This window comes from Periplaneta americana, chromosome 13, assembly GCF_040183065.1.
Source record: "Periplaneta americana isolate PAMFEO1 chromosome 13, P.americana_PAMFEO1_priV1, whole genome shotgun sequence".
NCBI classification, from domain to species: domain Eukaryota; kingdom Metazoa; phylum Arthropoda; class Insecta; order Blattodea; family Blattidae; genus Periplaneta; species Periplaneta americana.
Window position 1 is genome coordinate 45405824 of NC_091129.1, and position 17460 is coordinate 45423283.

Sequence of the window (17460 nt, forward strand, 5' to 3'; positions counted from 1 at the left end):
TGCTTCATCTCAACTAAATTCCAAAGAGCACTGAACATTAGTGACTATTATATTAGAAGTGATGTAGGCTACATTGGATAACATATGAATTAAACTGAAAAATAATCGGGTATTTCTAGTGAACCAGTACAATTTATCAATAAAAATACCTAATAAACGTACTGACATATGATGTCATTTATTTTTGAAGTTAACTGTAACATATTTCACATGTATTTCAAAAGTAGTATTGGACTTAGGTGACATGCAGTATTTCCAAGTTCTGCATAAGCTGTGACAGAATTAGTGTTTTGTCTTCCCTTGTTGCCATAATATACTAGAAGAAGATATTCTGGAATTTAGCCAGTTATAAATTATATTTCTTTATTTCTAGTAAAACTGAGGACACTGGTACAAATAAAACGACAGAATCATCACAGAGCAGCAAACAACCTTCTAACAGGTATGATTCTACTTTGATTTTTAAATGCATCCAATTCTCTCTTTTATTGCAAATAACTTATGCCATGATTTTCAGTTTTATGTTGAAGGTAAAAGGAATTGGGAAATGTATATCAGAAAATATTATTATTTATACTTTATTTTGAAAAATGTGTTATAATGAAAAAGCAAGTTTTTTCTAAACAAGGTTGTTTTGATTCTACATTAGATAATACAGAGTTTATTATCTTACCTTTCATTTATTGCAGCTGTCTTTACAGTCCGTGTAAGATTCAACAAACTCAAGAAACCTCTATGCCTGTACAAAACTATAAGTAATTTACATATAACTCAATTTTAAAATTATAACACACACAAAATTATTTAAGTTAGAAGGAAAAAATGTTCCTATCTACAAAAAATACACACATGGTGCATAGTATAATGAACTAAATTTAAGAGAAGTCTTAACTTTAATTTGGTTTGTTGTTCTCAATAATTTATCTTCTAGAAACTGTTTATTTTCACTCAGTGACTTGAGAATCAATAATTCTTGCTAGTAACTACATAGCATAATGATCCTTTGCATACATAATGCTACACTTTACGTACAATACTAAATTTCCAGCCAACATGTTCAAAATAAAAGATACACACAGTACATAAAATTTGCAACCAACAATAGATTAAATAAAGATAGGGAAGATTTTAAAAATATGTACGAGTGTCTCAAAAATAGACATTAATTGTGGTAGTAGTCACATGGTAAAGAAACTTGCCATTGAGAGCCCCACAGTCCTATTTCAAATAGTTTTCAAATTACAATATTATTCTGTTAATTTGTTAATTCCTAGTTCTAATAATAGAAGTTACACAATCTCTGAAAGGCTTAAAGAAGAGAAAAGGTATATGTTATTGTAGGAAGACATTCCCAATGTTTTGTTTCTTTTTTGCTCAAATTATTTCCACTTTTTTAATAGGTGTGTGTGTGCGTGCGTGCGTGTTTTTTTTTTTTTTTTTTTTTTACTGCATGCCCCATTACATAGTAATACTACATGCTTTGTAATTTCGATTCATCAGTTTACAGTATCTAACGTATTATAATATACACGTGTTTAGCTATAATCTTCATACATACTATGATATCGTATAATATAATATTTTAATTGCAGTCTGTCATGATTAATTGGCATATTATTGTAGATCATTGAAGTTTATCGAGCTGATGAAACGGACGAATATTTGCAAATACTTGCTAACTAGCTTGTCATGAGTCGTAGGCCAATCTCCGCCAATGTTTCTTATTCTTTTACTCATTTCCTTTCTTTCTTTATATAATCTTTTGCATTGGAATACGACGTGATCTGCAGTTTGTTCTTCTTCTCCACATGGACATATCGGGTTGTCTGAAAGTCTAAATCTGTGAAGGTATGCCCTCAGCTTTCCATGGCCAGTTACTATTGCTGTGAATTCTGGGAAGAAGGGAATTTTCTGTCGTAGTCTATTCTTCACTGATGGGAAGTAAGCCTTACTTATTGCTCCATTCCTTGAGTCTGTCCATTGTTGCTGCCACATTTCGATTCCTTTTTCTTTTTCGCGCGTGCGCGCGCATGTGTGTGTGTGTGTGTGTGTGTGTGTGTGTGTGCGCGTGCGTGCGTGTGTGTGTGTGTGCGTGTGTGTGTGCGCGTGTGCGTGCGTGTGTCAACATTTAACAGTGAAGTTATTCTCCTCCTTGCTTCCCAATATTTATGTTTTTTAATAGGTAAAATTATGTAAACTCGGCCTTACTCAGGGTGATTAGGCAGTGTATTGAGAGCTGTCCTTGGATTCTGAAGCAGGTTAGTTTAACAGTTCGATGCCAGGTAGTAAGCAAAATGCCCAATATGTATGATATATACCAACACATTGCCTAATCACAAATCATGTTTATTTGATATGTCAGTTTATTTCTGAGACACTATGCAGGGTGATTCACGAGAAAAGGTAAAAAATTTAGGATGTGAATTCTAAAGTCATTCTGAGTTAAAGAGTTCATATAAATATGGGTTCTTTTTCGAACTGTTACAGAGATATGGCTCTTTGATTTCCCATCTACTGTATTGTAGGTAGCTGACTGAACTGCTGTGAACTGATAAGTGATACTGTATTTGTATTATGTACGAGTTCTGTGTCATTACATCAGACAAGGGCATGTGATTGGACATTTGTATGCCCCACCACCCAGTTTGTGAGGCGAATGAACTTCTGTTATTCCACATCGCTCAAAATGTCGATTCAAATGTTACGTCATTCATTGCGATCGGTGACCTTGACTCACATCTCATGTCAGCAGCATATGGTAACATCTCATTCACATTGGGGTGAGACGTTTTACCAAGAAAATGCATCTAGCTCTGCCATCGTTCAAAAACGGACCTATGTTCATATGAACTTTTTCACTCAAAATGACCTAAGATGATGCATCCTAAATTTTTTACCTTTCCTCGGGAATCACCCTGTATGTTATCAACTTAAAAAATTTTCGTATATAATAATGAAATGATGACAAGTAGTGATAGCGTAAAAATGAAGTGTCTTTGCATTATAGTATATAGGATTTTAGTGGAGGAATGTATGAATAACTCAAAAGTATAATGAGCTGAAGTCCACTAAATTGAGACAGTTCTGTATAATGTTGAAGTTGGTTGGCATATATTAATGTTATCTCTGGTATATACTTATTAATCATTTTCAATATTCTAAATCTTGATTACGATGCATGTTCTTGTATATCATAACATCAGGATTAGAGTTTGTGCTTTATATGTATGTTGAATTTATGCCAACAACTGTAATGTAAAAACACACGTCCAGCCACTTTATGTTTCTGTGAGTGTGCCTTACTTGATACACTGAACTATATATAAACAGTTTTGTTGTAAGATGACGAAAAAGGCTGAAAGCCATTTCAAAATAAAATATATTGAACATTGCTCTCTGATGCTATCAGATTTTAATTTCTGATTTGGAAGACAGTTTACACAAACTAAAAATATCGGAAGTGAATATATCTTCCAAATTTCATGTGAAGAAACAAAGATAGTGACTTTCAGAAGATCAAAACATATAAGAGAGAATATTGTTATAACTTATAAATGACAAACCTGTCTAACAGCAAAGTGATTTTAGTTGATTTTAATTATCATGGTAGTGTTATAGAAAATGAATTACAATATACAGTGCAATAAAAGGAACTTTTAAAAATTGTGGTAAAGTAATGCTGCTAAAATTTTTTGAAGTAATGACAATCCCAATACTATTTATGGATGAGAGAGTTGGGTTCTGTGTGAGTTACAAAAATGAAAGAAAGAAGTTTCTGAAATGAGGTTTTATTTCATGTGGCGATGTATAGATTCATGGATAGAAGAATGAATGAAGATACCTGTTATTCAAGAGCTGGGAATTTATGGCTGAGGGCACCAATCTCAGTCACAGATGTAATAATGATCAGGGATCATGGGAATAGGATAAAAAGAAAACCGCGATCAAAATATAATTGCAGTACACCAACAATGATCCCTGGTCAAAGAAATCAGTTTTTCTGTTCACCCAGGTGAACTAGGAGATCACATATCATTTGTACAAAGGAAAGCATCCGTAGAAGAGCAAAGATAAAAACAGATTGTATCCAATTGTTATGCACTTCGATTTTGTTAGATCACTCTGCTTGGAGAAAGATAAAATTAATAAGGAAAACAATGTGATAATCCCGAATTTTTCAGACTACGAAATGCGGATTTTAGAGCTGGTTCGAACTTATACCAATATTCTTGAAAACAATCAGACCGACAGATGTTCTCTGAAAGAAAAACTAGATACGTAGTTGAAGTTAGCCATAGATTTTATATTTACAGTGAAATTTTGTCATACGCCGGTCTCCTTGTCGTTTCTCTCCGACGTGTTGTCGAGGTGGGGAGGGGAAATGGGAGTGACGTGACAAGATGGCTGTAGCTTGTGGGTGGTGTGATGGTATGAAACTTTGGTGAAGTTTAAGGAAAGACTGTTTTAAAGTGACATTTGTTTATTACAGAAATAACAACAAAAGTATAACAGTGGTTCCCTCCTAGTTCTGTGGTTGGGGTAACAGGGGAGTCGTGATAGAAATTGATAATTTAGAAATTCGTTCTGAGGCTTCGATGCGGGGAGAGTTATGATGGACGATAGTAAAGTAAGATTTGAGTGAGAGGGAGTAGGGGTAACGGGAGTGCCTGGGGAAAATCGGCTTGCTCTCATGTGTGTTGTGGGGGGGGGCAGGATAACGAGAGAGAGAGAGGAATCGGGTAGAAGGTTAGTTCTCTAGTTTGAAGGATCAACACAGTGTATTGTGCGACTTACCGTCTTCGAGAACAAGCTCCTGGCATCGGAGGATTAACACAGCTTACTATACGACTTACCGACTTCAGGAGCAGGGAAAATGGTGACCTCTATCATCGACGGATCAAACAGAGCAAACTCGCGACTTACCAACTCTAGAGGGGGGTTGAGGAGATGGTTGTGTTTTATCGAACAAGTCGGGATAAGTGCGGAGTCGAAGTCAGGAAGGTGTGAGATAAGGGTGATCAGGGGAGAGAAGTGGGTGGGTTGGAGGTGGTGATGAGACTTGATAGCGAGATGAGAATAAAATAAGTTTAGAATACGTAAGAAGTGAGGCTGGTGTAGGAAAGAATACAGGAAACAGGGGTGCAGCTTGGCTCCCTGTTCCCGGAGTGGTGGCCATGTGTAGACACATCTGAACAAAAGACAACCATAGCGTAGTCCTGGTTGGAAGACTGCTGCTAGTGATGGAGGACACATTAGAGCTACCTCTTTGCCATCTAGCCAACCAGTGTCTGAAGACGCAGAGATGCGGTATATTTATACCCCTTGGAACAATGGTGGTTGGTGACGTGATGACGTCACCATACCTGAGGGTATTTCTACTGCCAACATGACTCGTCACCACACGATCCTTGCTTTCTCCCTCACAGGAGGGAAAAAAGCGAGCCAACCTGCTTTGAGAGAGAGAAAACAGAGACTGTCGTTCGCGCGGGTAGGTTTGAACCATTGAAAGTAGGATGCACAGGCATCGAAAATTGATGTACACAACAACTTGTTTCAAATTTGAGCCTGAATAATCCGGAATCCTGTCTATTTTGGAACAATTTATTGGTCCTAGTGAAATTTGTATGTATTACCGGTATGTGTAATTTTTCCTGAATAAAACGGAAACTGTCAAATGTGGAAATGGAAACTGTTTGCTGTTGTCCAAAACTGAAATAATATTTTGAACACACTACTTCAATATAAACTATATTTTGAAACAGTGTGCAATTTTCAGGAATGTACGAAATATGTAGGTCACTAAGATAAAAACGAGTTTTCTTTGCAGAATTTTAAAGGTTCAGAGGGTGTGTTGGCCTGGCAGTCACAAATTTTATTACCCTCATGACTAGGCAGGCAATTCCTTTCCATGATTTTTTATTCATCGCACCTGTTAACTGTCTTATCTGGGCAGAGCACAATTGTAATGATTTCGAGGTAAAAATTGTCTCGTAAGAATGTTGCACTATCATTATGTGATGAAGTAAAAGTTATTGAGTCAGAAACGAAGTGTATGGGAAATAATATTGAAGTTGAGTTGTGGAAAAGTCAGGTGTATGTCACTTTAAACAATATAGATGTTATTATGAGTGAGTGACTTGCAAGCAATAATGACAACATAAAACAGAAAACAACTGGTTATTTGGAAATAAGTGAACTGTTGTGGGAGTGAGTTCTTCAGACCCTTTCGAAGAACATGACAATTTCTGGACCTATTTTGCAAAGCAAGCCCTTGAACTTGCAAAGAAAGGAGATAAGTCAGAATTCAAGGCTTGTAATGGATGGCTCCTGGTCCAGTTAAATAATGTGCAGTGATATACACTAGAGAATTATAGTAGATATAGTGTTAGATATTAAATTTAATGTGATTATTAAACTTTAATAGTGTTTCATGAATGAGTTATGATAACATTTATACAGAAATGTAATATTCATCAAGATGATTCACCAAAGAATTAAGCAACAGAAAGCTGATTTAATGTGGGAAGTGTTAAACAAAATAATTTGCTCTTCTTGCAGTTTGCGGCATGCCATTTTGTTTTCATTTATCAAATGATAAAATATTCAATTTTAACTTCATACCTGAATAATATGGAAACCTGTCCACAACAGAAAAAGAAAAATTAGAACCATATCACTTCCATCTTGTATTATGTTTGAAAATTAACATACAGTGAAACCTGTTCAAATCGGAACCTGAATAATCCAGAATCCTGTCTATTTCGGAACAATTGATTGGTCCCTGCGAAATTCATATGTATTATGTGTAATTTTTCCTGAATAAAACAGAAACTGTCCAACGCGGAAACGGAAACTGTCTGCTACTGTTCAAAACGGAAATAATATTTTGGACGCACTACTTTAATGTAAACTATATTTTGAAACAGTATGTGCTTTCAAGGAATCTACGAAATACGTAGGTCAGTAAGATAAAAACAAGTTTTTCTTTGTAAAATTTTTGAGGGTGCGAGAGTGTGTTGGCCTGGTGGTCAAAAATTTTATTACCCTATTGACTAGGCAGACGAGTCCCTTCAACGATGTTCAATTCTTCACTCCTGTATACTGTCGTAGCTGGGTAGAACGCAAGTAGTGATTTCGTGATAAAAAAAAGTTGCGTAAAAATGCTGCACTATCATTAATTATTGATGAAGTAAAAGTTATGGAGAAAAATGAGAAAAGAAGAGTATGGTAAATAATGTTGAAATTTATGAATGGAAAACTCAGGTGTAACTTAACACTTTAAAAAATAAAGGCCGTATGATGAGTGAGTGGCTTGCGGTCAATAATGGTGACATGAAAGGAAACAGGAAACAACTGGTTACATAGAAATGAATGAACTGCTGTGGAAGTGGATTGTTCTTGCCCTTTCAAAGATCGTGCAAATTTCTGGACCTATTCTGCAAAGAAAACCCTTGAACTGGCAAAGAAATTAGATAATCCAGAATTCAAGGCTTGTAGGCTCCTAGTCAAATTAAATACTGTGCTGTGATATACAGTACAGTATTATAGTGTTAGATATTAAATTTAGTGTAATTAATAAACTTTATAGTGTTTAATGAGTGAGTTACGATATAATTTATACAGGAAATGAGATTTTCATCAAGATCATTCACCAATTAAATAAGTGACAGGAAGCTGATTTAATATCAGTAGTGTTAAACGGAATATTTTGTAATTCTTACAACTTGCGGCATGTCATTTTGTTTTTCATTTATACAAATGATAAAATATTCCAGTTTAACTTCACACCTGAATAACTCGGAAACCTGTCCACAACGGAAAAAAAATTAGGACCATGTCACTTCCGTCTTGAACAGGTTTCACTGTAATATGTTACAGCATTTCTATTTTATCAAATAAAAATAACAGTTATAATAATATTTGCAGTAATACTAATAATGTATTTTTACTGTTAACCCATAATAATTAGTGTTGTAATTAAATAATGTTTCTCTACATTTTAGGTGTTATTATGGGATCACCTACTGAATTAAAGACATGTTATGATAATATGAAACAAAACCCCTCTATTTAATAGAATCCATCATTACAGGTCGTAGTTCTACCCGTAAAGGAAACGAAATATAGAGTGAACAGAAAGACTCAATAATGTTTGACACATTATTAATGTGTAGTGCCATAATACGATGAATATTATTACAAATATCACAATGTTAAATGCCCCTGTAGTGTACGATCTTAACGTTGTTGAAACTGTGTGTGCAGGTGAGAGGATTATTTCGATTAGTAGGAAATTCCAATCTTTCATTCTCTACCCACTACACGGTTTCTTTGGACAGTATGAAATCTTTCCTGGAATTTCCTGTCCCTGTATTCTTCAAAGGGATGTACTCATTCCACAATAACGTCAATTTGACATTAGTCTCTGTTGAAATAATGCAGGTACATCATTTTGTCTTCTCTTCCATCAAGAACATCGAAATACACCACAATTTTATTGGAACTTGACACTGATAAATTCGTATAATTACTCTGTCACGAGTGGTAAAGTTTTACCTTGGTAAACTGCCATGTTTAACTTTTGTCGTGATTTATGTGCTGGATACTGAGGTTGAACAGGATGAAATACTTTACTGTGGTAAAAGTTTGATCAAAGATGGTGCACTCGGCTATTAGAATCTAAATGAAATGATAATAAGATACAGACAATAGTGAAAGAACTATACAGACAGTGAATGAAGACTGTAAGTTATAAGAAAAATAATACTAAACATAGATCTGCTGGTAGACTCACTAGCAGTGGCGTGTGGTGATAAATAATCCTGGTAGTGCAGAAATATGTATTATGATTATGATGATGATGATTATGATTATGATTATTATTATTATTATTATTATTATTATTATTATTATTATTATTATTATTATTATTATTGTAGGTAGTAACTACTACATAACTATTAATATATGTTACGTACGTATAGATTTACATAATTTTGTTAGTCAAGAAATTGCAGTTAATCAGTTTCCTATGTAGGTCCAGTAATAGCAAAGTATAGTGTTCAATTTCTATGCAGCACACCGTAAATAATATTGTTTTCGCTATATTGCGTTTTATAACACAGTTCACACGTTCACAAGCATTCGATACGTGTGTTGTCTCATCAGCCTTAACTGCTAAAAAGTCAGCAGCTTTCTTTATTTCTTTGAAATCTCATCATGCCATACATCAAAATGGCTTGAAGAACTTCGTTCTGTATAGTGTTTGATGTGCTCTTAAACAGTGTTCCTATTTCCAAATGTTAGGAAGAGTGCGTCTAATTCAGAACTGAAATTGATGAGGCCAAGAAAAATAGCGTTTAAAGATGAGTCTCCGTCATCGTGACCTCTTAAAGCCAACTCAAAAGCTCCACAAAATCGCACGCACAAATCTGTTCTTGGTAACTTTATCATTGTGAAGTGCAACAATCCAATTGAATCCAATGTGTCTGTATGTTTGTTTGACCCAACACTAATTTAACATTATTGTTGATGTGTGCAGCTGAAGAATCGTGTTTTTTATTCTTTCGTTCATGTGCTTCAAATCAATCATATTTGAAGAATGATAATCAAAATTATTTAGTTATTACGCACAGTCCTAAATTCAAACAGAAAAATAAATAAAATTCATAAAACGTACTTATTTTTGTCAATAAATGTTCCCTGTCGAACAATAGGCAAGGAAAACAAAATACAGCGTCTTTTACATTGCAGCCGCATATTGCATTTTTCCCGAATGTTGAATTTTCTTGTCACTTCTCTGTTACTGTTCTTCGTCACTTATAATTTTAATTCATGTGTAGGTCTACCCATCTTATTTATTTTGATCTTTTCGTGTAAAGGTCTTGTAGAAAATTACATATTTAAAAGATTTTGCACACTATTCATTGTAACATTTATGATGGAACGAGCTTGAGAACACATCTGAAAGTGCTCCTAACCCCTCCTACGCACAATGTACTGGCTCCCTACCATGCTCCAAAGCCTGCCAGTGAAACACTACTACTGCGCATGCTCCAATGGAACAGTGTGCCGCAAGTGTTGAGCGGTAAACGTAAGTCCCAGGCGTCAACAAGAACAGTACACAGTCATGCAGTGTTATTTTTACACAGTATTATAATAAAGAATTATGTCGCTCACATAGTCTACTGCAGCTCATTGATATAAATGTAAAAACATGCGTTATTTGAAGAGGTGGTGCACTGCTCCTGTGCTCCTTAAGAGAAATCGCCACTGCTCACTAGACTGAGAATGAGATGGTCAGATCATTCTCTTTGGAGCAGAATGAGCCATGAAACTTATATTGTGATGTTGATGAGTTCTGCTTTCACTCTCCTATCTTCAAGGTGTTTCTAGATATGTTCTCCCAGCTCGATTCAGCTTCAGAATAATTTGATGTAATTATCTGAAATGGCACATAAGTCCTGTTTAATATTTGAACATTGTTTTCCGATCCTGACACTAATGCATTTTTAAAGACAAGTGAAAGGAGGTGCAAGTGGATGAAATTCACTGTAAGAGTTCCATTATTAGGGACCTTATGTTTTGGTAAAATAAAATGGATGATTTCGGTGTTAAACCTACCACTTTTTTGGTGGATATTTTGTGAAATAAATTGTCAGTTCAGTGGGTATTTCATGAAATAAGTTGTCAATTAAATGAAATTATGTTATGTTTAATATTAACTTTGCCTAAACTAGCGGTGAGATAGTTCCTTTCGTACTCTGCTCATACACCTTGCATATACGAATCTGGACAGATTAGGTTTGGTTAATTTAGGCTTTTGTTATACCTTGCACATACGATCAACTGCATCTCCACAAAAAAATCCCTTATAAATTGAATGATTTTAACTTCCAAAATCACCTGAACTACCACAGCGCTTGTAACTTTTTGTTGCTTTATTTCTTTTTACTTTTACACATCGCATATCAGCAGCACCAGAATATAAACAAAGTATGGTTCTACATGGTCCGTATGAAGATTGTGCTACAGTCAGTATTATCAATATTTTCGTGTGCTGAAAGGCCACTCTCACTGTCCACTTTTTAGATGTAGGGAACCACACTGCTGCAAACTATTTACACCAAATTCACTGTGGTCATATACTATTCCCCCCAAAACCTCTTTGCATCAAATTATAGTCTCCAGTGTAAAATATATTACAATGTACTTCAATCTTTACTGCAGTTGACTACAGAAATCAATCTTTTTTTGATAGCCATAGACATAATGGAAGTCATTGTACACAGTATCCCACAGTATCCACTGAGAAAATGCAGAAATACTGGAATTACCAAGCAATTGATAAATTAACTGAAACAAAAGTCACGAAATGTTTTTAATAATATTGAATAACATTTTGGTGCCTATTGTGTAATTATTGTGTTTAGAGAGGATCTTGATTATTAACATATTTTGCAGAATGACCTAAATTTTTCATTATTTCTCGAGTTTGTTTTGTTTAAATATATTTCATATATCTAGATGGGTAAATGTAACAATGAAATGAATTGTGAAAAATTTCGCGCGTATTGCTAGTACCAAAAAATACAGGTCCCTACCCATTAACATATTATGTTTGTGCATTAACATTTGAAGAGTTCGCGGGAAAAATGATGAATGTCACATTTCTGTTAAGGATTAGATAATAATCTAATTGCGTCTATAACTGCAAGATGTAGTGCTGGTTCTATAGAAAATAAAGGAAAGGATTACTGTATTCGTGGTGATAATTCTCCTTTTTACCATTTTTCATAAGAACAACATTAAATTGTGTAGTGATCCATTGAATTAGATAATGACATCAACCTTAACAAAACTGTGACATTCATTGTTTTTCCCACGAACTCTTCATTTACTATACATATCTAATCAATGGACTGTTAATCAATTAGGGTGGAATGCAAGCTGACCAGTGTGCTGGAATTGCGACGAGTGGTGGAGGAAAGAATGCACCTGGGGCTGAGGGACCTGCTTAAGAACAGTAGCTTCGTTGGCTGTGTGAGTCCCAGACAAGCTCTCATCCAGCATGATACCAAGCTCTACTTGTGCAACACTGCTCACCTTAGGTTGGTTTGTAGCACATCATATCAGCGTATTCAAAAATTAATGGCAACACTGTAATTGCTAGTAGTTATTATATAAGAAGTTTTAACATCACCTACTTTAAATGTAGTTTCCTACCATTTAAATGTGCATTGTCAAACCTGTTGATAACTATGTATTCCATTTGTCCACCTTTTGCGATAATTTCCTTATGAACTGATCTAAAATCATTGGTAGGAAGTGGATGTTGATGACCTAAAAATCTACTTAAAGTGATCAATAAAATTCCCTTAAAATAATGGAAAAATGATATAAAATTAAAAGAAAATTACATTTAAATATTATTCACCGTACTTGTACCACAACTTCTTAAAAATTAGTCATCTTGTTCCAATGACTGCCCTGCAAATGTCGAAGAGAGGAGGCAACTTCCTGGAATTAGACTAAGATAAAGGAAAAGAGCTTGCAACAAAATGAAAGTTTTAAGGGAAAACTATAGATTTTAATGAATGTTTACAATGTGTTTCAATCAGGGGTGATCTATGTCTGTGCATTCTCCATCTCCTCCTCCTTCCGGTCTTCACTTTTATTACTAGACCTTCCAGATGGGGAGTGTAAATAACAAAACAAATTGTGGGCGCAGCATACATTCTTGCAATCTTTGTGCTAAAAATACTGCTTACTGTAGTACATTCCTTCCGAACAATACTGGGGACACAACGTCCTATTGTCCAGGAAACGGTGAAAGTTTTTCCCCTTCCAAACATAAATTCTAAAGTCACCCTCGAACCAACAAAAGAACAATAGAGATCAAAGCCCTCAATTAAACTAAGCTGTTGTGAAGCATTTTATATTACTTCTGTTGTGTGAAGTGAAGCCTTCAGTGAAATGAGGGATGGACTTTAGAGTTTGTTCCAAACTATAAAATTCCAACTTCACTGTTATTCACTTATTCAGTAAATAATTACTAATAGGGCCTACTACTCATCTGCTTGCTTAGAAAAGGCCTATGTGTAAAGAAGGAAGTAAAATGCATTCAAAATTATCTAAAATTTCTTCAAAATATTAAAAAGATAAAAAAAAGGCCGAAAAATGTAAAAATAACCTATTAGTTCAAAAACATCAAGAAATGCAAAAAATGCAATATGCCTATGAGAAATTAATTTTTTACATTGGTATTAACATAGAAAGGATTTCTATATTCATAGGTATCGTTCTAATGTGAAAAATAAAAATATGACTTTTCATCAACATCTGCCCCCTAATCATTAGAATTAATCTATTCTTTGAAAAATGAATGCCCTGTAGTGACTTTCATTTTAGAGAGATCTTGTGTATACAGGGCGTTTAAAAAAAGTGTCGCATATTTTTACAAGACGTAACATAGGTCGAAACTAGAAAAAAAGTTCCTATAAACATGTGTCCAGAAACCATTATCTGTTGAGATATGGGCCATGCTGTATTGTGGCCTATGTTCATTATTAGTTTAAAAACACAAAACAATGGTGCATGTTTTGAGAGTGGATATCATCCCTGAACAGAAGTAAACAGAGATTGTAGTAGTAAGCAAAAGTCCAGGATACTACAGAGTCTATCACTTTACTTGCGTTAGTAAGTACATACAGAATGTACAGTATTCAGAGGTATAGGCTGTCTTTCTGTTGATGCACGACCGGACACCACCCCATTTTCTACGCCTTGTGCGACAATACCTAACCCGTAGGTTTAATGGATGATGGATTGGTCGAGGAGGTCCAGTAGCATGGCCTCTCCGGTCACCTGACCTAAAAACTTTGGATTTCTGGCTATGGACACATTTAAAGCATTGGTGTATGCCACACCCATCGACAATGTACAAACGTTACAGGAGCGTGTACCCAATGCATGTGAGCAAATTCGACAACAGCCAGGTGTGGTCGCAAGAGTTCGTGATTGACTGAGAAGAAGGACTGAAGCATTTATAACAATGCGTGGTAACCATATAGCACCTTATATAGTATCTACATACGAGACAGGCCACAATACAGCCCATATCTCAACAGATATTTGTTTCCAGACACATGTTAATAACAATATTTGTTTCCAGACACATGTTAATAACATCGATGGTTTGTTTCTAAGATTCATCTTTGAGTAATTGATGCATTTGAAATGTTCTGTTGCTTCTTTAATTGTAGGCCTACACTTCAAACAAGTTGAAAACTTCTTTTTGATGTTAACAATTTAATGAGTTATGAGATCTTCTGATATCACTTATAGGCTACTTAAAATATTTCTGCATCTCTTTCTCTCGGTCTTTCACAGCTATAGGTCAAAATATTATTTTTTCCTTCCCTCGTTTCACTTACATTGTATGTGTGATGAGTAAAGCCCGGATTTCTAAGCACAATCAAACAGTAAAATAAGCAAGAAAATAAGCACGAAAAATGATGAAAATAAGCAAAAATGAATACACGGAAACAGTAAAATAAGCACCAAAATAAGCAAAAACGAATACACGGAAGTATGATGATAAATTATTTGTTTTGTAGAACTCTTATTGAAGGGTGTTGCAGTATATAAGTCTGACTGACTGACTACTCGACACTACAGGAGCCTTGGCCTCCTTCACAATCAGTCCCCATTCTCTTCTATTTCCAATCTTCTCTCTCCATCTCCTCACGTTCATAATTTTCAGATCTTCCATCACATTATCCATCCATCGTATTCTAGGTCTTCCTCTCTTCCTTGTTGAATAACAACTTGCTTTAAACACTTTTAGAGGTATTCTTTCTCATCCATTTGTTCTAGGTGACCTAGCCATTGCAGCCTTTGTGATTTTATAAATCTTACTATGTTTTCTCCTTTAATAAGGTGGTTGATTTCCTTATTATATCGAATTCTCCACATGCTGTTATCCAAAACAGGTCCATAAATTCTTCTCATTATTTTACATTCAAATTTCCTTAAAGAATCTTGGTCTGATTTTTATCAGTGTCCAAGTTTCTGCACCATATGTAACAACTGGCCTTATTAATGTTTTATATATCTGTATTTTATCTGTCCTGGTTAATATTTTACTTTTTAGCAATTTCAGATTTGCAAAATATGCTTTATTTCCTGCTTGAATCCGGTCTTTTATTGTGGCACTCATTTTGATTTCAGTATCCATTATATTCCCCAGATAGCAGAATTTTGCTACTCCCTTAAATACTTTCTGTTCAATCTGCAAATCACATGGTGTTCTTTTTTCTTCTAATGCTGATACTATCATTTGTCTTTTCTATATTAACTCTCAGTTCCATTTTTTCTGCTTTCTTCTCTAATTCTGTATATACTTCTATTATTTTATACTTAGCTCCTGCATCTATTAGTGAAAAATGATTTGTAAAGTCGTCGCATTACATCACAGGCGCATGTGAAAAGCACCACAGTTCTTCGGCAGCTGTTTGTCACAGGAATTTCATCTCGTTGACTACTATTCGGGTTTTATCTCTTTCCCTCAAAGCCCAGGCCTCAACACAATAAGTTAGTACTGATCTTGCAATGTTTTATAAGCTTTAATCCTCGTATGTTTCTGCACTAGTGAGGGTTTAAACACTTTGTTGATGACTGCCAATGCTCAGTTGTAATTTAAAATTTTAGCAGATATGTCTATTTCATTTTCATAACTGACATGACATCCTAAATATTTAAATAAAAAAACTTGTTGAATAGGTTTATCATACATACATATCTTGGTACGAACAGGAATTCGTCCCTTAATAATAATAATAATAATAATAATAATAATAATAATAATAATAATAATAATAATAATAACAACCTGGGTATCATCCAAGTACATCAGCTAGTGCCGCTGAGCTTCACTCATAAACAGTCTTATACAGTACTATATTATGTTCTGAACAAGATTTCTAAAGACTTCAATAATTTTGTACAATGCAGTAACTGTCCAATTAGGAAAATAAATTTGGTCCTTTGAAATTCCACTTTGAACAAGCTTTACTATTGCATAGGGATATCTTATGCGAAGTTTTACCGCTAGATGGCAGGAGCGTTCCATGCGGTGCAACATGTTGTAGGGCTATATTATGTCATATGCTATAAGTGATTACGTTTCCCGCTTGTTGGTTTCCTGTGCGTGTCAAAATTATATTTACAATTATTTTGTATAACCTAGTATAATTTAATATAATTCAGTATTTTCTTAGCTCATAATTTAATTTCATTTACAATAAATAATAGCATAGGCCTAAACCTGTATAATATTGAGTGATTCCCCGAGATGGGTGGGGAAATCTGCAGTATGCACAATATAGATACGAGTAAATTGAATGTTCATGAACCTAAACGTGAACTCTTTGAGAACGATATGCACGAATAAAAAAAATAGGAACTATGTCGTAGGTGAATATTGTCCTCTTTAATCATTGGTATTTAAGCACCATAGGTACTCTAAAAACAAGATATGCAGCCACCAATGTGTTTTTTTTTTTATAAGGAAGGGACTATCGAGATTGAATTCCTCGTATTTTTTTTTCTATGTTGCAGTAAGATCAAGTACAATGTTCGATAGGTTGATGTAATATGATCGCAGTAGTATCACGATTATTCGTGTATTTTGTAGGTTAAGGACATGCAGTTTTGAATACTATGTAGGATGATTTTGAAAATTTGAAGTTAAATAATTAGTCTACAGTACATTAAAAACATTATTCACGAAATGGATTTCACTACAGATTGTCCTGGACAATGAACATCCCAGTTTATAGAGAGTTTACTGCAGGCGTAAACTTCGGAGACTCCTACAACTACTGCATATAATCTAAGCTAACGTAGCTCGCTATCGAGGTTGCATAATTATGTTTTTATTGATTTTTCTTTTCTCTTCTCCAAAATAAAACTGTAGCCAGCAATTCATTACTTGAAGTAGTTACTTTTGTGTAATAGCTAGCACTTTTCGAGGCGCAATTTAATTCGTTATTTTTTAAGGTTTAAAGCATATATTCAGAATATTTCGGGACCTGAATGAAGACAAAAAGCTTTCCCTGGTTTTTACATGTAGGAATATAACAAAAATTTGGCATTTTGAGTTGTTTTTAAGAGTATTTAACATACTAATACACTACGTATATTCTCAATGTTTATATACCAAAAAACAAATGCACACGCAAAGCGCATCCCTCAAAGTACATGTGCGCTATCTGTTGGTGCTAGTTCAGGATATCCCTGTTGTTACCAGTACTTATTTTTCTTCTCTCTCTCTTTCTCCCCTCCCTCTTTATCTCTTTCTATGAAACCTATTTTGCATCTTGATTTTTATGTTGCTTAGATGTTACAGTAATAAATAGGGGGCAGATGTTGATGAAAAGTCATCTTATTTTCCACATT

General features: G+C 34.6%; 1 protein-coding gene across 5 annotated transcripts in view; it reads left to right on the plus strand.

Moving 5' to 3' along the window:
* Mlh1 (DNA mismatch repair ATPase Mlh1) overlaps window positions 1-17460 on the plus strand; it is a 127834-nt gene that overhangs the window by 45794 nt on the left and 64580 nt on the right. For 4 of the 5 annotated variants that reach the window (XR_011335492.1, XR_011335493.1, XM_069843103.1 and 1 more), the window contains exons 7-8: window positions 374-442; window positions 11937-12110. Coding sequence is in view for 3 of the 5 variants with exons in the window: in XM_069843103.1 (XP_069699204.1) it covers window positions 374-442; window positions 11937-12110 (243 nt within the window). In the remaining 2 variants the exon portion in view is untranslated. The remainder of the gene's footprint in view (window positions 1-373; window positions 443-11936; window positions 12111-17460) is intronic. The other variant, XM_069843104.1, reaches the window with a different exon arrangement.